Source organism: Parambassis ranga, chromosome 16 (assembly GCF_900634625.1).
Source record: "Parambassis ranga chromosome 16, fParRan2.1, whole genome shotgun sequence".
Classification (NCBI taxonomy): Eukaryota; Metazoa; Chordata; class Actinopteri; family Ambassidae; genus Parambassis; species Parambassis ranga.
In genome coordinates this window covers 14470575-14495086 of record NC_041036.1, presented here as the reverse complement: position 1 = coordinate 14495086, position 24512 = coordinate 14470575, and the positions used below count along the sequence as shown (strand labels likewise).

At 42.1% G+C, this 24512-nt stretch overlaps 4 protein-coding genes across 6 annotated transcripts; all 4 read right to left on the bottom strand.

Annotated features, from left to right (window-relative positions):
• Nucleotides 1-8053: 8053 nt before the first annotated feature.
• leng1 (leukocyte receptor cluster (LRC) member 1) lies at nucleotides 8054-10670 on the bottom strand. Its single transcript, XM_028426473.1, has 5 exons — nucleotides 10647-10670; nucleotides 10167-10355; nucleotides 9581-9766; nucleotides 8970-9259; nucleotides 8054-8825 (listed from the first exon to the last, which is right to left on the bottom strand). The coding sequence occupies exons 2-5, from the start codon at nucleotides 10296-10298 to the stop codon at nucleotides 8606-8608; spliced, it is 828 nt and encodes a 275-aa protein (XP_028282274.1). The 5' UTR covers nucleotides 10299-10355; nucleotides 10647-10670; the 3' UTR covers nucleotides 8054-8605.
• A 67-nt stretch (nucleotides 10671-10737) lies between these two features.
• Nucleotides 10738-15437, bottom strand: tmc4 (transmembrane channel-like 4). Its single transcript, XM_028426472.1, has 16 exons — nucleotides 15286-15437; nucleotides 14965-15148; nucleotides 14623-14771; nucleotides 14366-14515; nucleotides 14040-14125; nucleotides 13738-13883; nucleotides 13451-13598; nucleotides 13176-13334; nucleotides 12940-13097; nucleotides 12649-12775; nucleotides 12147-12244; nucleotides 11874-12057; nucleotides 11662-11792; nucleotides 11426-11581; nucleotides 11224-11302; nucleotides 10738-11144 (listed from the first exon to the last, which is right to left on the bottom strand). Exons 1-16 carry the CDS (start codon nucleotides 15314-15316, stop codon nucleotides 11073-11075), a joined length of 2058 nt encoding a protein of 685 aa, XP_028282273.1. The 5' UTR covers nucleotides 15317-15437; the 3' UTR covers nucleotides 10738-11072.
• Nucleotides 15438-16470: 1033 nt separating this feature from the next.
• mboat7 (membrane bound O-acyltransferase domain containing 7) lies at nucleotides 16471-22081 on the bottom strand. 2 transcript variants are annotated; one of them, XM_028426425.1, is made up of 9 exons: nucleotides 21958-22081; nucleotides 21255-21334; nucleotides 20307-20436; nucleotides 20055-20181; nucleotides 19820-19976; nucleotides 19250-19445; nucleotides 18812-18964; nucleotides 18519-18695; nucleotides 16471-18315 (listed from the first exon to the last, which is right to left on the bottom strand). In XM_028426425.1, exons 2-9 carry the CDS (start codon nucleotides 21328-21330, stop codon nucleotides 17907-17909), a joined length of 1425 nt encoding a protein of 474 aa, XP_028282226.1. In that variant the 5' UTR covers nucleotides 21331-21334; nucleotides 21958-22081; the 3' UTR covers nucleotides 16471-17906. The 2 variants fall into 2 exon arrangements, with proteins under 2 accessions (XP_028282226.1, XP_028282227.1); XM_028426426.1 differs by having other exon boundaries at nucleotides 21255-21337; nucleotides 21958-22077.
• Nucleotides 22082-22269: 188 nt separating this feature from the next.
• rps9 (ribosomal protein S9) lies at nucleotides 22270-24379 on the bottom strand. 2 transcript variants are annotated; one of them, XR_003671906.1, is made up of 6 exons: nucleotides 24329-24379; nucleotides 23599-23706; nucleotides 23396-23518; nucleotides 23022-23208; nucleotides 22762-22919; nucleotides 22384-22521 (listed from the first exon to the last, which is right to left on the bottom strand). XR_003671906.1 is itself a non-coding variant. In XM_028425408.1 (5 exons), exons 2-5 carry the CDS (start codon nucleotides 23693-23695, stop codon nucleotides 22344-22346), a joined length of 585 nt encoding a protein of 194 aa, XP_028281209.1. In that variant the 5' UTR covers nucleotides 23696-23706; nucleotides 24329-24379; the 3' UTR covers nucleotides 22270-22343. The 2 variants fall into 2 exon arrangements, 1 of the variants encoding a protein (XP_028281209.1); XM_028425408.1 differs by lacking the exon at nucleotides 22762-22919 and having other exon boundaries at nucleotides 22270-22521.
• Nucleotides 24380-24512: the final 133 nt, after the last annotated feature.

The following is a 24512-nucleotide window of genomic DNA, read 5'->3' as shown; positions in this document are numbered from 1 at the left end:
CTACCGTGGGAGTGTCCAAAGACTGCCTGTGGTTATTGTTGACAGTCGGGATTGGCTGAGGAGGAGGAAGAGGTTTGTATCCTCGTCTGGCATGAGCCTTTTCCCAGAAATATTCAAAGTTCAAGCCTTTGCTAGTTTCAGTGACTGTCAAGATGTCATCTAGTTCAGATGAGGAAGGTGTGATACAGTTCCCCACAGGGTCCAGTAGGGGGTAGGAGTTGTCTCTGTCTTCCCTACAGTACTCTCGTTCCCTTTGCCGCTCATTTGCTGCAGTCTGAAAAGCAGGTGGACGAAGTAAATCCCAGCGTCGTTCGAATGACTCCTCACTCTCTCCTCTCCTCCCCCTGCCCTCATACTCCTCATCTTCTTCATCTTCTTCCCCAACACTCCCCCTGGCCAGTCCTCGCTCAGCTGCCAATAGGGAGGAGAGGAGGAGAAATATCTCAGCTACAGAAGGACGCTGTGATGGAGGTAGCCAGCAGGACTGCATAATCTCATACCTGCGAACAAAAGAGGAAAATAAAGAAAGTTTAGAGAGATTTCACATTAGCATTAGCATCATTTCTTCACAATACAATAAGCAGATAAGCACTGACCAGTAGTCTGCATGAGAGAGTTTGAGTCTGGGTTGGGCCAGTGTGATCTGTCTCTCCCTGATGACAAAGGTCAGCACCTCTTCGTCACTCAGGTGTCTATGGGGCTGAGAGCCAAACTCAAACAGTTCCCATATCACCACCCCCAAAGACCTGGGAGAAAAAAGTCGAGAAAAAGACACATGTTGGTTGCATAATCCTTAAGACCGAAATTTGACTTCCAAACAGACAGCTGCCTTTATGCTTTACGCTCAAAATTGTAGACATTTTAGCCTAAATTCTAAGATTATACAGAGTTTTTTTCTGATTTTAGCCACATACTGTTGATACTTCTAATGCATAGAGTATTGAAATTCACCCTCAACATTGCACTGGGTGTTTGTGTTTCATATAAACCTCCTCTTGTAATCAACATGATGTACGATGATCTGCTGGATGATTCGTAGACTGTTCTTCTTGTCTGATTTAAATACCCTTTGAGTATGTAAGCACAAACATTGTGTGCATCATTGCAAAGCACCAGAGAGCCAGATCTTGCACACGTACCACACATTGCTGGTCTTGGTCTGGTCTGTAACAATAAGAGATCCTCTGTACTCCTCCAGCAGCTCAGGAGCAATCCAGCGCAGTGGGATCCATAGCTTGTCTGGAGTTAGGTAATAGTCCTCCTTCACCGACACACAGCAAGAATAGTTACACACTGCTGACCAACATGCATAGATCAGAAGACCAAGCAGAGATCCATGTACCTTGTAATGGTTGTGTGAGAGGCCGTAGTCTCCTATCCTAACAGTGAGGTCTGAGGTCAGAAGGCAGTTTCTTAAAGCCAGGTCACTGCAACATAAAAACTCTTTCAAACCTTTCTCACACTGATCAGACACATTAACTTTACCTGAAAGAACAATGAGAGTCTTGATAGAAGAAAGAAATGAAAGCGATAACTAACCTGTGGATGTAGTTGTTTTCGTGAAGGTGCAGCAAACCCGAGGTGATCTCAAAAGCCATTCTCTGAAGAGTCAGGAGGTCCCGGGTTGGCAGGTCTGGAGTCATCCCATCGGACTTGCGCTGGGCTCGCAGATACCTCTTTAGGTCACCCTGAGTTATACATAACAACAATAATGCAGTAAGTTTCATGTGGACCTAAGAGGAGGATGAGTTAGAGCCAGACATTTTTCCCTCCTGAAGTACAGATAGAAACATGCAGCTGCACAGCCAAAAAAGGGGGATATGTGTGACTTCTGCAGTGAAAACATCCGTGTTTCTATTACATCAACAGCTTTTGTGTTCAGTTCAGCTTACATCAGAGCTTCTACTTACCAGCTGACAAAACTCCATTACCAGGAGGAAGGGGATGCTCTCACTGCACTGCCCTAAACACTGAAGGATGTTTGGATGTTTAAGGCTTCTGAAGGGAGAAACAGAAACCACGGATAAGACAGGACAGACTGAAAGATGTGAAAGAATATTTCATATAGAGCTTTATGTGCTTCCAGGACACAAGAAGTGAGAAGACTATCTGAATACGACAAGGTAAAGGTTTGTTCCTTAGTAAGAACAGGTGGTGTAAACATAGATGTCTGTGTGTGTCTGTGTGTGTCTGTGTAGGGATGGTAATGGCTGCGCTATGATTCACTCAGACAGGAAAGGCTGTCCTTGGATGTCTTCTGTGTGTGTATGTGTGCGTAAGAAAGAGAAGGGCAGCCAAAATACTATTTAGATGCAGAGTCAAATCTACTGAATAGGTGGTTGAGGTCTCACTGTCCAGAACATGTTTTATTACCATAAATCTGCAGTAGTAATACCAATCTGAACGACGCTCTCAGATCAAAATCACATCTTTTCTCCAGCCACAAAAAAAGGATATTAGATTCCTTCCCAAAATCCTGCTTGGCTAATGCTTAAGAAATATCTTTTTATTTCTGGCAACTGTATTCAAGCTTTAAAAAAAAGAACAAGGTGATGTTTAACTGTGAAAATTGATGAACAAAACTAACGTATCATAAATTGTTGTTTGTCACAGAGCTTACAGGGACAGGAGGAGGAACCAGAGAGAGGCTTTCGTTCAGTACAGTCTTCCCTCCGTGCTACTACATTGGCTACAGTGATTATAGCTTGGTGACGTTCTACCTTTAACAGGGCTCTCACATGGCTACTCAAGCTTCAGTGGCTTCTCCTACCTGTACGGTTCAGACTCGGCCAAAAACTTTCTCTGCTCCAGAGGGCTGGTGCTGACACGCAGCTCTTTCACAACAGCCTGAGAGGAGCTGCAGTCACCCAGCACTTCAGCCAGGATCACCTAGAAGAGATCGATGGACATAGACATGAAAGACTGTCCAGACAAAGGAGACTGGCACCAAATTATCTATTTTGAGTTAAGATTTAGAGCAAAGCATGCTATGAGACTGTAAAGTCATATTTTACACAATATCTGAGTGTGAGAGATCATTATCTTACCTTTCCAAACCAGCCATTTCCTATCTCTTGAAGGTAGTTCAGGGTGTGTCTTTTGAAGCAGTGAGATTTGGAGTCTGGAGAAAAGAGAAATAAAAAAGATCAGGGTCACACAGACATCAAAATTTGATACTCTTCAAGATATCTCTACACATTAACAAAAAATAGCTTTGAAGACCGAAGCAGCAAGAAAGAAAACATCTGTATTTACAAGGCTGCAACAAGGAAGAACAGGATGTCTCCTACCTTACCAAGGAAGCGTATTAATACCTAAATCCCAGTGTTTTGGTCTTCTTTTACCAGCCAGACAAAAATGCCAGAAATTCTAGGTTTTATTATTGTTAATCAGAAGTGGGTACAGACCTAATGCAAGGAGGCTTCACATGTCCACAAGGAACCTGGCTCTAATAAATTGACATCCCCCTCTCTAACGTGTGCTAATACATCCCTGTCTGTGTCTCGCTCATACAGAGTCCTGATGCAGAATTTTCTCAGATCACAGTTTCCACTTGGCTGAGGTTCAGTAGGGACCTTGGTGCTCCTAGCTGTGCACTCTGTTTAGGACCTTAGTGGATCCACATCAGTGATTCAGGCAACAGACCCTGAGGGATCTTACTGCCAGACTGTATTTCATCTGGAGTGGTTTGAAGCTATGCTCTTATAAAAATTGGTGAACACAAATGTTGATTCGGGTTGTTACCTGCTCCATCCTGCAGGGCGGGGCAGTTGGGCCGGTCTCTGACTGGCAAGGTGTAGACCTCAGGGAGGGAGGGACATGATGACAGGCTGTCCTCCTGGATGGGGCTGGAGCCGCCAGAGCACTCCTCCCCATCTGCATTGTCAAACTCCTGATGGAACCACAAGAGGACAGAAAACATCACAATACTGGAACAACTGAATATAAATTCAACAGTATTAATTTACTTAATAATACAGATGGGTTTAGCAGCTACTATCAAGAGCAGACACTGAGGAGGTGGCCATTCAGAACAAAGAAACAGTAGTGACAAAAGATGGAGGCTAAGTCATGATTAGACTGAAAGATGACAATTTGTGCTTAAGAGAAATTACTGTCTCCTGCTTACAGTTCACACTAAGTCATACACATTTAAAAATCGTACAGATACGAGCAAAATGTGTGACAAAACAAAGAAAGCAGAGAGAGGTGAATAGTGCTCTTACATGTTGAAGACTTACATTGAACCCCACTCCTCCTCTCTTACAGCACAGGCAGGTGAGGAGCAGGAGAACAAAAGACACAAGCCCCGAGCATGAGATGAGGATGACGACGTAGGGTGGAGGAGACAGGGATGCAGCCCTGGACTGAGAAACTGGGAAGACAGGAAGAAAATACAAGACAGCAGAGGATTTAATGCACACATTTAGAGCGCCTGTGCTTCTGCAAGGGGGAGGGGGGGCACTGTTAGGTTTGAGTCAGTGAGAAGAAGACAGACTTCACTGAATCAGAAAAAACTTGTTACATAGGTGTTTTGTTTAGAGGGAAACCACTGGAGCGTTGTCTCAGCGGAAGGGTAGGGACACAGTGGAGAACCCCAATGGACAGTTTGCATCAGGGATTTGGGAAGATAAAAGCAGGAAAACAAAGTCAGTTCAAGATGAAAACATCTTCTGAATCGGTAAAAAACAAGAAAATAGAGATTTGGAATAAAAGCTTGAGACTGGGAGACTATACCATTCCATAAAGGACAAAAAGCATGGGGTGGGAAGAGGGGAGAAATATCAGAAACAGCATTCCACTCAGGAAACACAGTTAAGAAGCAGGAGGGAGGGGTGGCTGGAGTTATCATTGAGGTAAAAAGGAGCGCTAACTGGGGAGGGATTGTAAAATGGAAAAGAATTACTCAAATCAGGGAGGTTTACTACTCAGGTGAGAGAGGGAGGAATCGGGACATTTTGATATTTGTACCTCAACGTAGTCGATTGTGGGAAGTGAACCATCTGTAGGAAAGAAAAGGGGCAGGGCAGCGTGGTTAAATACCCGTCAAGTGTTGTTGATAGGTTTCAGTTATATTCCAAAATGAATGAGGCACAACGTCATACAGTGTCCAACTCATGGTGGACAAACGAGGGATAACAGACAGTTCACCACAAATCAAATTTTCATATTTTTTATGTGGTTGGCTGTTTATCAGATTATTATGGTGTGAGTTGCCAGGTTTTAGAGAAGTTGGTGAACCAAAATACATCTGGAAAAACTAAAAAAATAAAATAAATCAGGATGGTCAGATCACATGCCCTGTCATTTAAAGAGGAACTATTTTCTGCTTAAGTTACAACCAGTAGTACTTATGGATGGATTTTCTTCTTTTAAAGCCATCCTGCTCCCTTATCCTAAAAATATCTATAGAATTTTGGCAATTCACACCACAACAATTGATACAATGATAAACAGCACTGCAGGTCACAAGAAAAACATTTCTGTATATATACCGTACAAAACTACATTTTAGGCAAATATTTAGCACGTGACATAGTTGTGATTTTCCACTTTGAACACACATCTGAAACCTCTCCAATGTCTTGTGTGGGTTACATAAACATTATGAAACTATACCTGTAAAAAGAAAAATCTGTGCAGTCTCAAAATATCCCGGTTTCATTTTGTGTCAACAACAAATATCTAAAAATACATTCCCTTACAAGACATGATACTGTAAACATTGCATACATTAATGTTAAAGTATGCTTCATAATTTAACAGCTTAATAAATATTGCAGAGCCTCCACAAAATCAAATCTAAGAATTGAAAGGATATAAGATTAAATACATAACTCTTTTTGTGTTCCCAAAAAGTTGCAGCCCAAACAGAAGAGGGTTGAAACGCAGAGGCAGTCTGAGAAAGGTGACTGAAAATGTGCTCAGAATATAAAAGCACCTCTGTATCTAAGTGTGTAGGTCGGTGAATGGCCCAGTCAGCTGCTCATAAAAGACAATTGGCAACCATGGATTCCAGGAAATTATCAGCCCAAATGAGATGAAACGAGCTAACTGGTGATCATAAATGTTAATCATCACACCTTCTAAATAACCCTTTCTCTCCCTCTGTGTGTGTGTGTGGTGTCCCTAAACATGACTGGTGGCTCCAAACCTGACGCACAATTCCAGAGCAGGACTATTCTTTCATCTTTCCCTAGACAAATGTCCAGACAGACACTGCATATAAATAGCAACCTAACACAGGGGCCTTTACCGTCAAGCCTCTGTGCCAGCAGCTCTTATCAAAACAATACACAACAATACAATGACTGCAAACAAACACAGCACTCTGCCAGCTCCTGGGAGAGTGCATACACAGATTAGAGGGGAAATAAAGATGCCAGCAGTGGTTAATAATCTGTAGAGTCAAGCGGAGACTATTTATAGACTTAAATATCTCGCACTGGCCTCCAGTTTTAGCCTGGTATTCGTGTTGTTTTCATAAGGCATCGATATGAGGCCCGCGATCCTACCCCCCCCCCCCCCTTGTATTTTCATCCCAGCATGCAAATATGGTGCGCTACCCATCACCAGGCAGCCACCTATTGCAATAATAATTCGCATTATGTCTCAGACCGCCTGATAATATCACTGTTCACCTAATGTGGAGAGGCCTTTTCACGTACTGACTACATCCACGCCTCTCCTCCTTTCTCCAGCATCACTGACAGCTTTCTAAACCCCCCTGTTCTTCCTCCTCCTCCTCCTCCTCATCTCCTCCGACTCCGCTCACCTTCTCTTTGCGGAGCTCCGAGGGCTCTCTCCGGGCTGAAGTACGACATGATCCCCGCCAGTGCTACCATCACCCAGCAGTGGGGCCGCATCGTCGCCGCGTCCGGAGCAACAACAGCATCCGAGCGACGCTGCCGACTGTCGGTGTCGGTGTCTTCCTCTCTCCCGTCCCCCCGCCACGGTCTGTGCCGTCTCCGGATTCACGTTGTCTCGGTCTCTCCCCCCTCCTCCCCCTCCTCTCCGCTGTTCTCCTAATAATAAAGAGCGTCTCCTTGTGCTGTGTCCTCCTCCTCCTCCTCCTCCTCTAATCCGCAATTAAACACGGTGTGTGAGATGCTCTATTGTGCATCCCCGGTCGGCCGCTCGCTGTACATACATCTCTGCTCTGCCTCTGATGAAAACAACCACCCGCTATTCCTCTCCTTATATTTAAATATCTCCTTCCCCCCTCAGCATCTGACGGTGTGTTGGAGGTTGTCTGTGTTTTTCTCCGCCGCCAGCCTACGTCAGACACACAGGCGCGCATTGTCATGGTCCAGCTTCATCATCAGACCAGCGATAATATTCCCACAGGGAAATAATGGTGCGAATGAGTGGGTTCATTATTGATCTCAAATTGGATTTTAAAATCCTATCACTTTAGTATTCATGAGGATGGTGTCAGGCTGTGATGTAATTTGTGACATCCTCATCATTTCAAAATAATTTAATGTTTATTTATTTTAGTACTACAACAATTTTGTAGTAGGTTTTATTAGCCTATATTCCTCATAGAAGTAGTGCACCCACATTTAATGTTTATAAAAATAAATATAAAGTAGATGTCAGTCCTTTGTGCTGCTCATTGAGTATTCTGATGTAAAAGCACATTTAGTTCTGATCTAGTATCTGAGTACAAGCATGAGCGTGTGACGGTGAGTCAGCAGGACCCAGAATGAACAGTCATTAGTAGATTTATCATACCTCTGATTTCTTTACTGTGACACTATAAAAATGTGTGTCAATGAAAAAACAGTTACCCTTAAGTTAAAAATCAGACAAACAACATGCCTCATATTTAGACTAGAAGCTGAACATATATTGATGGTAACTTATACTACCATAAAAAACAACTATTGGCCCAAAATAAAATCTAATCAGGCTCTAGTTGTGACAAATTGACCTAAAAAATAATAGGATCATTCACTCAAGTTTGTTTCTGACAACTTTACAAATGTTTTATCATATAACCCTTTGTTGGGATTTTGTTTAGTTTGAAAAAAAAACAGCCAAAGACAAGTTACGATCTCGGGACTTTTTTTACTTTCATAAATAAGAACATTTGCCATTAACATTTACTCTCATTGGATTCTACAGCTCTGGAAAATTGAAAATATCCATCCCCAGATATCAGTCCTGTCACATCAGCCGTTGACTTTCAATCAACAAACAAATCAAGACCAAAAATAATTCTGTGATAAAAAAAAGAAGTTAAGAATTTTTGGCAGTTCACCTGATAAGTGATTTTAGGATCTATATCTTTACACCAACACTATTTACAGCAATAGAAGCCGTATTAACAGTTGTTCATAGAGTGTTTCCTTTGTTGACAGCCTGAGCCTGAGGCCCCCTATGAAGGCAACCATCTGCCCTGCTGGTGTGTTCAAGAGCTGCAGGGGGAAGAAAGCTGCATCTGACCATGGCCCCTGTCCTCGCTGCACCAAGTTTTCCTTACAGCATAAAACACATGATAATGAATGATCAGTTTCCCTAAGCTGCTTCATCACCATCATTCTGATAATAACATGAACACTATGTTTATAATGTGAGCTTCATTCACAGGTCAGAGTGATCAAGATTTCAAAATCTCATCCCTCCAGCTCTCCCGATCCCGCCTCTGCCTCTTTCTGGCGAGTTCAGGGAAGTAGGCGCTGTTGTAAGGTCTCTCCCTCTCACTCATCTCCCTCCTAGGCTCCTTGCCTTTGCCACTCCTCTGGTCAAGAAGAGCCTGGGCTCTCCTCTTTTCTTCAGCCTCCCTCTGTAAACGCTCAGCACGCAAACTTTCAATGGAGCTGGAAAAGACAGGTCAGTAATGGTATTACTATACACAGACATTCAACACCTCATCACTTTCAATTAGCTAGTGTGCCATTCATTAATCAGGGAAGGGAGTACAAGAGAGGAAGGGCCATGAAAACCATTCTTGACACACTTACCTCTCTCCACTGCTCCTTTTTTCCCCTTTGTCTCGCTTTTCCTTCTTTTTGCTCTTGGACCCCTTTTTGTCTTTTACAGCAAGAGCTTTCTTCATATCTTTCAAAGGATCCAAGCTATCCTTCAACCTACGATCCTTCTTCTGTCTCTCCTCTTCACTCAGTCCCTTCTTTTTTTCCTTTTCTTTGCTCTCTTCCTTTTCTTTGCTGCCTTTCAGGTACCATGGAGTCACCTCAGTCCCTGGTTGGGGCCCTAAAGACACCAGTAGGCCAATAGCTCGTTCCTGCTTCTCCTGAAAATTAAGGAACGTTATTATGAAAAAAAAGTGTGGAAGCATCAAGTTAATGTATAAAAAAGAACTTAATTCTAAATAGATCCCCCTTTTCCTTCTCTCTAGGCTGTCTCTAAATTAAAACGTTAAAAAAGTTGGACAGTGATGGACCAACTCCTGTGTCCTGTAAGGAAGATTTATGGTTGTTGTCTGGTGGCTTTAAAGATGGAAATATATATATATAGCATAATATATACATATTTATTTTGATGCCGTTTGTCTGGCAAAGAGTGTCCATAGGAGAATTTGCAGAATTTGTATGAGAACACAGAGACGTGTCACCTTTTCCTCTTTCTTCTCTTTCAGATACTCTTCATTCCCCTTCTTTTCAGAGGACTCGTCCAGTGGAAAAAGGTTGAGATGCTCCAGAGCTCCACTTCCTGCACTCTGTGCATCATCATCATCTCTCCTTCCTTCTGCTGATTGGAGAGCAGCTCGGGATTTTCTCCTCAGATACTCAGTACGTGCCTGTGAAGAACAGCTGTTATTACAAACGGTTTCTATGCTCCTCTAGATCTCAAAAACACTACACTGATGCAGAGTGGACCAGCTGCAGAAAACAAATGCTTTAATGTGCATTATTATAATTGTGAACTATTTTCTCACAATTATAAGAGGAAACAGTCATGTTGATATTTATTTATATCACCCTGTGCTATGCTTGATACCCAGGGAGTCTGTCTGTAAACACTTCTTGATTTAGTCTTATTTAACTTGTAAACATGCATCATAAATTTTGTATAAGAGATTCTTGGGTGCACAGGTGTTGACTGTGTGAATGTGTTACTCAGACCAGGGCTGCATAACGAACACATGCTATTCTTCATCATCAGCATCATCATCATCACTCAGGAAAAGCCGGGGTCACCTCTTGCTCCGCACGCTCCACGCGGCGCTGGGCCTCGCGCTCCTGCTCCGCTGCTTCGGCCTCGTCCTTCCGCACGCGTGCGATGTTGTCCTTGTTGCGGACATGCCAGCTCTTTTTCGGAAGGATGTTCATCGTTGCCTTGGCGACTGTCGATACTGTGCGTTAGCTTGTTAAAGCTAAAACAGAAAGCTTCCGGAAATAGAGGTATAAAAAATCCCCAAATTGCTCGTAACACCAGACCAAATGCAACAAATATTAGTTAGTGGAGAATGACTTAAGATCAAGACAAAAGTGACACAAATGCCAGATAGTTAGCTTTACATTTAAGCTAACGTTAGCCAAAGTTTGCTACTTTCCACCGTTAACTTTTCACTAACGACGCAGCGTCAGACAGTAACATTTAAATAGCACTCTCATAACACATTAATATCGCACACGTTCCAACATTTTAAGGTTAAAACAACGCAAATTCTCTCACACAGTTGCTGGAGAGGCTGCAGTAGTCCACGGGAACAACAAGCTCCAAACCGGAAGTAAACATTAGCCACACATGGACGCAGCCACACTATTGTGACACCAGAGGGGGCTATAATCCCTGTCATTTTATTATGTAAAAAAGAAAAAACCTGTTTTCATAGACAAAGAGAGCTACGCGTACATGACACATTATAATTTACGCAGTTTTACAAGTTTCAATTTTACTAATGTTTATAAAAAAGTCCTCTTCTCTGTTGCTTTGATGAAAAATCATCTTTAATTTATTAATGATTGATGCAGAATTGTCGAGTAAAACCCAGTCTACATTAAACTACGCATGTTATTCACAGTTCTTTTAAAAAAATGTTTCATGTTTATGATAAAGAAAAAAGCAGCCACTGTAATCCATGTTCAATCTTGTAGTCCTTCCTATTGTTTTGGCATCTCAAGTTGCTTCAGCTTCTCAATCTGCTTGACTAAGAACTGCTTGTCCCGACCCTCCTGTAAACCAAACACCCACCTTTGTATTAGTAAAAGTGAAAACCTGTGAATATTTAAAGACCGCACACCAACAACTTACCAATTTTATCTGAGATCTTAGCAATGCAACACTATTGCCATAGACAGAGGCTAAAGCTATGAAGTAGCACATCACCACACTGTTGGGGAGAAAGGAGACACATTTTGACAGTTATTAACCATGTAGTAGGATAAACTACAGCCTGCATGTTGTTGTTGACAGAACTGCACAGCATATGTACTACTACATACTGTTCACCCACCATGAAAGTGTAAACAGAGGGATGGAGAATGCCTGGGAGCCAATGAAGAAGAGAAACTCTTGTGTAACCTGTGAGAGCCTGTAGAAGGAGGTCGGGACAATCGACCACATGCTGGGGAAGAAACGGAAAGGACCACAACCCATAGAAGGACGTATCCTGTTTGGAAACAGGGAGGCATATTTCTATTGAACACAGTTCGCCCACTCATCTCCAACTGTGCTGCAACTGGCACTCACTCAGCAAGACTGTAAATCATGACAACCAAGGCCAAGCCCCAGCCAAACAGGAGAACCACCAGGAAGAAGAATGTAGAGGTGGTGGAGCGAAACGTCTTCAAAGCTGGTCGACAGTTATAGAAAAGTGTGATCTGCAGAAGAAGAGTGGCACATTTGGACAGGATTAACAACAAATACAACAAGATTCATGAATATTATTGCTAATGGTTTACCTTCTTGCAGTAGAAGAGGATGACAAACTTTATGGTGTTGATAAATGGCAGCAAGGGGCAAAAAAGAGCCCCTGTCCAGACCACAGTCTGACCATAAACCAGTCCAAGGATGTTGGAGGGAACCACAAACTCCTGCCGACCCACCCACTGAGTCAGCATATTAGATGAGTTGTCTACCACCATCCTGACATATACAAATACCAACAACATTAAATGTACTGTGTAGATTTGCACACTATCCCTTGACTCATGTTTCTACAAAATGATTTGTACCTGCGTGGAAATTCGACCAGGATGAGCACAGCGATTGTAATGAGAAGGTCAAACAGTGTGAGCCTATACATTTCCTGTCCCACACGTGTTTCCCAGCACTACGCCATGACACACAAAGACAGACTTAATATGCGTACATGCTGAATATATTTAAAACAGAAATGTTATGGTTGGCCACTAAAGGACCATGCAGGCCGTTATAAATTTAGACAGTGGGGTACTATGTCATTACCATTGCAGTTAATTACAACAGATTGTAAAGTAAAATAATTTAGGTATTCTGGTAAACCACAGACAAGCTGACATCTTTTCAGGGATCTCACTAACCTATAGTCCACAGTACTGTGTTAACCCAAAACAAACTGAGAACAGAAATCTTTGCTGTATAAATACGGGTACATACAACAGCAGTACCTCTCCTCCATGTTGTTTCTGTGCTGTACACTATGTGCAGAACTGATGAATTCAAATACACCCAATGACAGTGCTGCTGTTTAATTACCGGATAGAGTTTGTTGTTGTATTGGCATTGTTTACAATCTTGACTGTTTGTGTCACCCTCACAGGTGATCTGACGCCACAGGGTGAAGAGGAGGACGCCCAAACTCACCAGACGAAGGAACACCGCCCTGAAGGTGGAGAAGAGGTTTATTACAATTCCTCCAGATGTGAGTTTGATACAACTTAATACGAGAACACAGTTAGGAAAAGAGATATTTCCTCAGCTTTCACAACACAATGACTTAAATCAACTATCTTACTTAATTGTTTTCAGAGAAACACTGGTGCCAACCTTAGCAATGCCAGTATGACAGTGGTGCTGGGTGAATATCGCTCTACTAAGGCGATCTGGTCACAAAGCATTGGCACCACAAAGTTTCCAGCTGTGATGACGATAGACGGTAGATATTCAAATATCAAACCGAGGATTCCCTCCTCCCCAGTCCTACTCTGTTATTTTAAGAAGAGAAAAAAGGTCAGTGTTGGCTTTAACAAAGCCTCATTATCACAGTCATCATCATCCTTTACCTGGCTGAAATTGGTGGCCTCAAAGATGCCGTAGAAGGCTGCAAAAATGAGGCCTAATGCAACAAAAAACATGAACACTCGCAAGGAGTATAAAAGTATTTTTGCACCCAATGTCAGAGCAGCCGCCTGCTTTCTTAGCCTCTCTTCCTCCAGATCCACCTGTTATGAGACAGATGAGGGGTTACATAAATGCATATCACTGAGGAGGACTGATTATATAAAAATGCATTCTCCTTTCTTTGTCCTTCATCCTCTTAGGATAGATCCCCTCTGACCTGTAGCCTATAGTGGAGGTTTTTTTGCTTCAGCTTGGTAGCCTGGTCTCCCAGGCAACCATAGTCCCATCCGATGAACACGATCTTGCTGTAGTTGCCCACAGCACTACCTCCTGTTGCCACAGCAACTCGAGCTGCAGTCCCCATGCTGTGTGTGAGCAGCCAGTCAATGGGAAGGATACAGATGTAAGTCAAGGTGTCTGAACTCTGGATTGTTTTAAATGTCATTCTCTCTTTGGAAAAAAACTGCCAGTGAAAGAACACATGCACACACACATTGGACTGACCGTGCTATAATGCAAATGAGGCAAAAGGCGAAGTAGAAGACAGCAGTGAAGAGGTAGGCCAGAGGGATGTTGTAGGAGAAGCTCCTGTCCTCCACTATTGTGTTGTTGTAGAAGCCATAAAACAGGTATGAATACTCCATGAAGCCCTGATCACAGAGGCAAAGAAAGGGTCAAATACGCTGTATTATTATGCTATAGCTATATGCAAAGCAATCCATTCCCTTACTTGACTTTACTTGACCATGACTTATTATAGTCTATATAAAAAACATGTGGTATTCAGCATCATGGTAGTTTCTCACCGTTCCTGAAAGAAAGTCAAGGAAGTAATGGTAGAACACCACCAGGCCCTCAGGATTAGGATTATAATTCATACATTCCTCTGGACCTGGAAAACAGTGTAAACAACAAGATTTTGCTCTCTGAGCATGGTATCAGTGGTTACAGTTTATAATCGCCTGCTCCTCTCTGAACACACAGTTCATGCTGCTGCCTCCATGGCTGTTAGCAGGAATATATGCATCAATCTGGGCATCCTGTGTTTATTAGAAAGAGTTGTGAACAGAGGAAATAAAGTTGATATCAGGAAAATGTATCCCTGCCATATTGTGAGCTAACTTGTGGTTACCTGTGCTGTTTTGAAGGCTGGTACCCACAGACCTGAAGACAATGCTGGGGATGAGGACAAACCCAGCTAGCAGCAAGAAGGACAGAAAATTGAGAACAACCAAGAATCGCAAGAACAGAAAGTAAGACTGGACACCACCTCCGAAGTTCCCTATGGGAGCAGAAGGATACGTTCAGATTGAGATATTATACATGTAGTTTGTGAATGATGAATTAATGTGTCAGCTTTTTCCCTAATGTCTGTCTGTAATAACTAACCTCCAATCTTTTGTAAGGTCTTGCCCCATAGTGTTATAAAGTAAAGAAACCCTCTGGTGCGGTCTTTGAGTTTATGCAGAGATTTAGTCTTTTTCCATTTCCAGGACTCCACCTTGGAAACCACAGGCACCTGCATCTGCTGCACCTGCCTGTAATAGACAATACTTTTCAAACATGATAGGTTTAATTTTCAAGACACATTAAGAAGGAAGATTAGAGAAGAAGTCCAAAAACTGAAAACATATTTTGTATCAAAACTTATTTTCTTCCTTCTTTCAACTCAGCCAATCATCTAATGATCCCACAAATTCTCCAGTGAACTGTCAGACGTCCAGCTCGTACCACACAGCTCTCTTCAGTGACATGGGCAGGGGAATACTCCTGAGGTCCCGAGGCGGTCCACTGTTGTCCACTTCATCCTCTGCAGGGCTGGAGCTCCAGTTGAACTGAGGGTAGTTCTGATTGGACACTGGAGATGAATCCTGTCGTAACCTGAGTGACTGCTGGTCACTGGGGTAACTATTACCTTGAATGCAGCACAAAAAAAATAATTAAAAACAAAGTGACCAAGGAATATGTGTCAAGATGACAAAAATGATTCCATGTTAGCAGTAACATTTAGATATTCTGTGTTAATCTGAAAATTCTTCTCAGTACACTTACCTGTGTGTTGACTGTGTAGCTCACTGGCCATGTCTCTGATGTGGTCTAATTCCTCTGTCCCCACATCTGTTAGTTTATAGGCAACAAATCCAGAATAAAAACACAAAAGTGAACCCGCTCTTGAAGAGTATATCCAGGAGTCACCTGCCTGTTTCCTCCTCTCATGGACTTTACTCCCTTTCGTCAATGACCACACAGGTACTTCCTTGTTTGCCTTAACCCATTATTTCCAAGGTAGTAGTAACCAGCCATTGTCAATTGGACAGTGTAATGAGCCACCAGAGAGCTGAGGCATTGCTTTGAATGCTGATGTGAAGGATTGCTCTGAATTGCTGGAGAATCAGAGCAATTCAGAGCTTTGTATGTGTGTCAACCTGTCACCATGGTAACAGCAGAGGAGACCTCAAAACCCACTCCAACTTTGAGAGCCTGGCGTGGGGAAACGATTCGGAATTAGAAAATTCTGAATACAAGTTTGATAGAGCAGCATCGAATGAGGGTTTTAAGACTAAAATGAATAATTTGTGGGAGGAGATACATTTGGCAGATGACGCCGAAATTGCCTAATATTTGAAAAACTAATTTTTAAGTTGACCCGGAATGTCCTCTGTGAGATGAACATTTTGATAGTTGAATGGCTGAAATCGGTCAATGTATGCTGAAGATACGCTGCACCACAAAACGTACGGAAGAATAAAAAAGAAGAAGAAAGAGGGTGAAGAACAATAGTTTGATTGCCGCTAAAATCAAGTATTGTAAATAATTAGTAATATTGTGGGGTTTACTGATATGTGGGATTGTATCAAAGAGTTGAGTATGATAATTAATTTGATACATTTTAACTAATGATGATAAATAAAAATACAAACTTTATGTTAAAAGAGCCCATGAGCAGCACATTAAATACACTGGCTCTTAGCTGGAAGAAAGTTCTGTTGTGAGGTGTGTTTGTATGCACTGTTGCTGAAGAGTTAATCATTTCCCTCTCTGACAACTGAAAGACACAATTGACAGAAGAGTTCTTCTACCAGCCCGATCCTCATGCTTTGCAAAAGGCAATTATGATTAGCCTGAGCTCCAGTGTTACATCTATAACTCTGTGGCAAAGGGTCCAACAGCACTAATCAAACATGCTGTTGTATCTGTTTTTAAATGATAATTAATTAAAGAAAACACAAGTAACACTGATGAGAAAGCGGTGATATATATTCCACAAGTAACACTGTTGCACTTGTTGCAATATGTGAAAACAAAAACAGACAAAAGGCAGAGAACTCTGCAGATGAACTGTCAACAGAGGGACTAATATTCACAATCATTACTGTCCAAGCATAAAAACAAAAGGAACAGTTCATACAGGGGTAGAGGCTGGCACAGTGAGGGTGAAACAGCTGAACATAAATCTTTTTCATTTAAATTATCTCAGCTTTAACAAAGATTTTAGGAAGAGAAACACATCAAAGGACCTTTCTATACTGCACGTTTTCCAACTGTAAAGAAGTAACTGAGGTTAAGACCGGGCGATAAGTCAGTTTTATCATTTATTAACCTCTGGTAGAATTCTACTAATTTAAATCATCTTTCAGAAAATAAAACTAAGTCATTTAAGTTTTGTATCACAGAAATGGCATGTTTGGCCTCATGCAATATGGATATAAGAACAGTTTATTGCTGAACATCAGGTTGATGTATAATAGGAACACCTTTGTAAGCATAATCTCTTTCATTATCGCCCAGTCCCCGCTGTGCTGATTTTCACAACTATGTTGGCAGCTCACAGGTATGATGTAAAACTTTGCATCAGGTATTTGGTCCTGACCCTGAATAATATGTGATGGCAGTGCGGATATTTTGGCAGTGAAAAGACGGTTGCTATTGATCAGGTGGCACATTCTTTGACACAACACTGCTGCAGAAATGACGTCTGTTTTGATGTGATCTGGGCTGATATCACTTACAGGCAGAACAACAGTAGGGTAAAAATCCGGCCTCACAGAATGAAGGGAGCAAGTGAAAGCACAGAAATACGTATTTTCTAAACACTTATGAAGGTCCTTATGTTATTAAGAAAAAAACAAAAATGTTATCTGGACCATAATTACCTCCTTCAAACTTAAACCAGTTTGAATATCAGTGCTCTCGTCATACTGGCCAGCTGATGATCCCATCACAACACCATTCACTCTGCACAATAACTAACTGTAATACTTTGTTATAAAAATTAAACCAATGTTGATTTGATCACTCCACACACAAACAGCATCTTCTCATGTCAATCACCTGATCACTGACCCAAAATACAGTTTAAAATGGAATTTTGTATCTTGAATACCATTAAAAAACACACAGATGGAGGAGGGAATTAAGTGGCTACAAACCAGCTGCCGCTCACACTATAAAACTTACGTTCATTGAGCTCAAACTTTCCTCTCCCAGTGTTCACAGTCCTGTTACAAAATGTGTTTTACTGAGTCAAATTTTTACTCACAAGAAATAGTCTTGGACCTGTGTTATGCTTGTTTGTAGAAATGTGAATGATGGTGTGAACAGTGATTTAATTCTTGTCTTTTAACCCCTCCTGTACCAAGAAACATCCAGACCGTTCTTTTTCGGACCTCCATTCAGTCCGTTTTTTCACCTCTCTGCTCACTGTCTTCCATCTTCTCTCCCTCTCCTTTCTGCTGCTTGTCTCCTCTCTTCCCTTCTCTTTTCCCTCCCTTTAGAACCCTGCCTACTACTATACAGCCAACAGCAATGACGTGCATAGTGAAGTAGATGGATGCCCAGTAGTTGATGGTGTCAGAGGCTTTCAGCAGCACGAAGCCCATGCACATGTAGTCGTAGGCCCTCATCTTCAGGAACCAGTGGATCCAGTCAAAGATCTTTTGTCCACGAGGACTCAGTTTAGCTCGGACAGAGGCCTCCATGGCTGACTCTGCTGCGATGCACAGGGGGATGGTGAGGAAAGAGAGGTAGTACCCAGCATGTAGTCCATGCCAGTAGGCGCTAATCAACATGGTCCAGCCTGCCCTGGGAGACAGAATAGAGGAGTCTTACAGGGATGTTAGGGTGGAGATTTCAACAGAAACAAGAACATGATTAGATAACATGGTTTAAAGCTTAGGATGCTTGCTGGCATGTCAGAGACCTTACTGCACAGGTATTACATAAAGGCATGGTGATGCTCTACAGTGATCTGTTACTGTTAAATAGGCAGAACCTTCAGCACAAACCTGAGTGCGTAGGCCTTGAAGGGAGCATTGGGGTAGATGTAGTGATGCAGCCACCACTGCACTGTCATGTTCCAGTAGCGCATGCCATGTCGAACCTTCACACAGAAGTCTGTGTTGTAACAGTCAATGTTCTGGATGGTTCTGAAGTCATATTTCTCTTCACTGGTGGGATCAGGACTGAAAAAGAAAACAGGTATGAGCACAGTCTGTTAACAACATATAAATACATTTACACAGATTAAACACAGATACATCCCCTCCTTTTCATACTAGTTATTGTTCTGTTAACGTACCTGTAGTTAGCTGTGGGTCCTCCTCCTGGTTTGGAAAGGGCTTTTTCTGGATAGCAGCCCAGGCCTGCACTGATACAACCAGCCTCAGCTCCACACCATGCAGAGTAAAAACGCATCCGAAACACGAAGAATACTGCTACCATATAGAAAAACCTGTAAGGGAGAGAAAGGGTTAAAAAGTGCCTTATTCAGCATTTAGATGTTCAGCCTTCAGTTACACCCTCCACAGCTGTGAAGAAAGTGTTTATTCTGCTAAACCACAGTAATTTTAATTCATCAGTGTAAATGTGATCTATGCACAGTACATTTGTGTCATGCTACCAAACTGCTGGTAAGAGACATCCTAGAATCACTCATATCTGTTCTAATATATATGACACACAGACATAATAACAGTAATAACAAATCAAAAACAATTGTGATGCATAATAACAATACCTGAAGAAAAAGTGTTGATCCAGGAACTCTTCTGTACGGACGTAGGACAGAGGAAAGACAGAGTTGACAGCCAGGAACAGCGCACCATAGACAGGGACCATCTTCAAGCGCTCCAGACATGGCACCCAGCCGGGCAGGGACAGCGGGTTTGGCTGCTTCAGCCAGTCCACAAATGTTTGGAACCGAAAGAAGGGGCCTTTAGGGGGATGGAGGGTTAAGACAAGGAATAAATGCAGTGACAGTAAAGGCAGAGAGAGAAAAAAATGGGACAATGCAAGATTTATAATGGACAATGGAGGGCAATGTGGTTCACAATAAGACGGGGTGTTGTTAATGAGTAAAGGGGGTGGGAAAACAAAAAGAGAGAAGATCTATATGAAAACTGGACATAATGAACACCAATAGTATGGACTCACAATATTGGACAGATAGCAAGAAATGAGACAAAGAGAGACATCAGTTAATTCATGCAAAAGCAAATGAACAACAAAAACACACACAGAAAAATGTGCTTTGCACTTAATATGAGAACCAAAGAAATAATACTCAAAAATGTCTGCACACACTCACCAGTCATTACACCAACATAACAGTAACTATAGGACAGAATGTCGTAGAGGGAGGGCTCCTGAGAGAGTCCACCAATAACAGGGGACTTAGCAAAAGAGCTCACTTCCTTCTTCTTCTCCACATGGAAGCTGTGCACCTCGTTGGCTAGACTCACCATCTGACATTTAAAACATTTGCATCAGAGAACATTGTGTGCTTCAGGTTTCAGAAAGTTGCGTGTCTGTAGTTAATGTACCTTAAGTGTAAGAAGAAGCTGGATGGCATTGGCAAAAGGTGTCGGTGACGGCAAACCGAACCATGTGACCAACCGGAAGAAGAGGAGGTAGAGAAACGTCCAGGTAAGACTGAGGGTTGGGGCATGCCTAGGGAACAGATACATGTTATGAGTGAGCAATAGTTTAATGGAGGGTGCTGTTCTGAGCTTTGCACTAACAGTATGTGAGTTGTATAAATTAGTTTGTAAAAAAAAAGGATGCTAATCCATCACCTCCAGCTGCTCTGTATGATAATCCATGTTCCAATCACCGTCAGCAGGGAGTGGAGTGCGTGAATTTGACAGGTGGCAATGGTGATGGAGAGCCCCAGAAGAAGAGCTGCCCCCTGCTTCACAGGCGGGCCTGAAGTGACAGAAAAATTACACAGTTAAGCCACCGACAGCCGACTACAGGAGAGCTACAGGTGGTGAAAAAAGCACCTGATACAGGATGAAAAAAGTCAATCTACAGAATCTGTTACTTTTCACATGTTGCTTTCTCGTCCTGATGCAGTGAAAATAGACAAAGGTGACAGGTGTCTTAATGAATGCTGCACAGACATGTGTGCTATTTATTTGCAACAAGCGCTTTACTTTACTAAAAATTCACCAGCTATGAAGTAAAATGTTTTGTTTACTCATAAACAGAATTGGTTAGACTACAAATATGGGTTGTACAGTCACTCTTTTCTCAAAGGTACATTCAAAGTAATAGATGCAAAATGGTTATTCAAAACAGCTTTAGACAAATACCAGACAGGAAAACTGATATGAATAATATAAACTGTTAACCCTCAAGGCAAGACTGGTGTCAGCTTTGTGGTTAGAAAACACTAAGGAGGACGCACTCATCTCAAACACTAGATAAACGATTTTCACTCTCCTCATCCCTTCTAAGAACAGAAGTTTGTCTCATAGGAATAATCCACTTGACACATCTCAGGATGTCTGTTTTCATGACAATTAGTTTTGAACATGCAGATGAGGAGCCGCCCTCCACCTTACCAACAACACAGTGCAATTTAGTTTTTTCCCACAACTGACAGAAAACAAAAAATAATCTTTCAATTTTTTTTAAACTAATTCTTGGTAAAATAAATTCCTGAAGTTGCAGCAATAACAGGAAAAAGGTTTTAGATAATAATGTCTGAAAAATGATAGCTGAGTTTGGACAATACTCACTGAGGTAACGGAACAGGAATCCAACAGGGACAGAGGCAGCGATAACTCCCAAGTACACCAGCTCATCAGAAGACATTGCTCTGCTGACACAGAAAGATCCAAACTCACACGTGGAAAATTACACACACATGAAAACACTACCAGTTAAGTGCCATTTTAATTTAAGACAAGATATGTACAAGTTATTGTCTGGGTGTTACATGTACTTAATCTGAACATTTCTCTCACCACAGTGAAGCAGTAACATGTACTATCAGAGCTACTGTGCATTGCACAATATCTTATCGTGTAAAGAAATATTGCCAAAAAAGGCAGCTTCCTGTATACATGCAAGAACGCAATGTGGCACAACACGTTGTGTCTTCCTGCAACACAGGTATTTAGTTGGTTTAGATGGTCCTGACTTCAGAGTAGCTGCTATCAGTATCTGGCCCGGCACAGTCTATCAACAAGCTTTATAGCATTAGCGTTAGCCAACAGCCACACAACCTCACAACACGATAATAATGACTTTGTACGTTCATAATATGTGGTAAACGAGAATAAGTCAATACTCGATGTGTGCAAGGGGGGCTGAATCAATGGCTGCATTTACCGGTACTTCAAAACAAGCTGTGTGAAAGTTTGCATCGGGAATTCAAATAGCACCTCTGTAAAGTTACTACGACGACTAACCGTTAAACTGACATGAATCATTACTTACATTTTGATGGTGTTAAATACAGATTAGCAGACTGGTTTTTGCTGAACCTCCACACCTACCACCTCAGCGCTGAACGCCATTCACTTACTTCCTTGTCGAATGATGACGCCATTACGTAACGCTAGACAGTACTATCTTAGCTGCGGCGACGGGGGTGCGGACTATACCATTCTAACCCATGGGATACTGCATTTTGCCGAGTCTATAGTTGTGTATTCTGGGACTACAACTTCCAGATGTAACCAAGACTTCTTCTGTATCACAGTTCATTTATAAATTTGAACAGCTTCGACTCGAGTAAGAAAACAAAGATTCCTGGTCAGACCACATTTTTTTATTGAGAATTTTGACACAAATATCAAAACACTCCCTGGAGCACACCCTTATTAATCTTCCTCCTCATCATCAGCTCCTCCAGCTCCACCCTGGCCCTTCTTGGCATTCTTTCTCTTGACACGGCCTGGGCGTCCACCACCGTATGGAGACCTCAGGGAGAAGTCAATGTGCTTCTGGCTGTCCAGGCGAACGACAAAGGATGGGATGTTCACCACCTGCTTACGCACACTGTCAAAAAAGAAAACGCATGAAAAGGTTAAAATATTTCCTGTGTAGTCAAAAAAAAAAAATATTTTTCTTTCTTTCTTTAAGAAAAGTTACCAAAACCACTTTAATACTAATCACGCTTAAATGGCAAGGAATTTTTGACACCACAGAAAAACCAGCCATCTTAAAATCAGCCTCAGCATTTGGTAGGTGTAATGAACAAGACCAAATTGCCCGAGGTGCAATCCCCCCATACATTACCTGACAGCCACAACACCACAGTGGCACAGTCTTAGCCCTCGGTGGCAGGATTGGCTCTGGGCAATATCTACTGACAAGGTATACGGTTTTGATACCGAATTGACCTTGATGAAAGATTTAACAAATCTCAACGGGGAGTGTTACAGGTTGGTGGTCCACTGATGAAAAAGGAAGCATTAAGAGTTTCTTAGAAGTCTTTCAAAAGACTTGTGGTCCACCTTTTTGTGTCATGTTTGCTTCCCAGATGTGTTAAAACTTACCGGATGTGCCTCTGGCGGATAAGGACACGGGCATGGTGGATGCTCTTGGCAAGTCCAAGCTTGAAGACCTGAGTCTGCAGCCTCCTCTCCAAGAAATCTTCTACCTTCAGACCCAGGATGTAATCGAGCTTCATCTTACCCTCATCCAGCACACCAATCCTCACCAGACGCCTAAGCAAAGCATTACCTGGAAAGCAATAAAGGGGAAATACACCACTCTTAACACAGGATCCCTTTCAGCGCTTATGGAAATTTGAATAAAGTGATTGACATTGGCCTCATTGACGAGGAATTCTTGACACCACAGTAAAGTCTGATGGTTTATAATTTAAATCATCGGCCAATATCAGCTATACTTATTTTATTGAACACACCTTCAAACAGACGTTTGGGGTCCTTTTCGTCCAGAGTCAGCAGCTCTCTGGCAGCTTTACGGATCTTGGCCAGAGTGAACTTGACCCTCCACACCTCACGTTTGTTCCTCAGTCCATACTCGCCTTGAAAGACAGAACAGAGTTAATCTCCAGTGCAGAGTAGACCAAAACAGAGCCATAATCAACACACAACGGTAACGTACCAATGAGTTTCAACTCCTGGTCAAGACGGGACTTTTCAAAGGGACGGCGGGGGGTGACGTATGTCTTGCGACAAACCCAACTCCTGGCAACGGGCATGGTGGCTTAGCCTGCAGCAGGAAGATATTCAGATCATCAAAGACTATAAAAAAACAGATTATAAAAAATAAAATGGCATCTGGCTTTTTATTATTCATTTCAACATTAATTTCCCATCACAATTTCATTTACAACTTACAAATGAATTTTTACAAAAATAGTTTATTATTAAGTATAAATTATTGTCTCAAACAACTACATCTTAATGCTTTCTGAGCTTTTATTTTAGCTACGGTGTGATCACACACACAACACTTCTGCACAACGCTTAACATTTTCAGTGCCATTGTAAGGAATAATGCGTGATCAGTTTTATTGCTTCGTATCCACACTAGAAGAAATTAAATTCGATTGTAAATACGAGGAACGACAACGTAGAAATGCGTTAAAACATTTTTATCATCCTTACGCCTAGGCCGCGGTTGCACCGCACCACGTTGCTCTATGTGACAAGCTAGCATTAGCTTAGCCGAATAAAACCTATACAAGAAAAATCCATGCTAACGATTTTAGATGTAGCTTTTAAAAGATGTGGGTTTGTTTTTCAATGCTTTATCTATCGACCCATGTAAATTAAACGGTACAAACGCAGTGAGTTTGTATTCAATTATAGCACGAGGCGGCAGATCGTACCTGTCTTGCTCAGGCTCGCGAAGTAAAGAGGAAGTCAAAGGAAGTTCCATTTTATTTATAGGGCCCGCGCTCGAACTACATATCCCGTCATGCCTCTCTTCGCCCGAACGGAAGTTAACTTTCCGGTTTTGTCGCACTCTGTTGGCGAAGCAGAAAACAACACAACACGTATGACTTAAAAGTC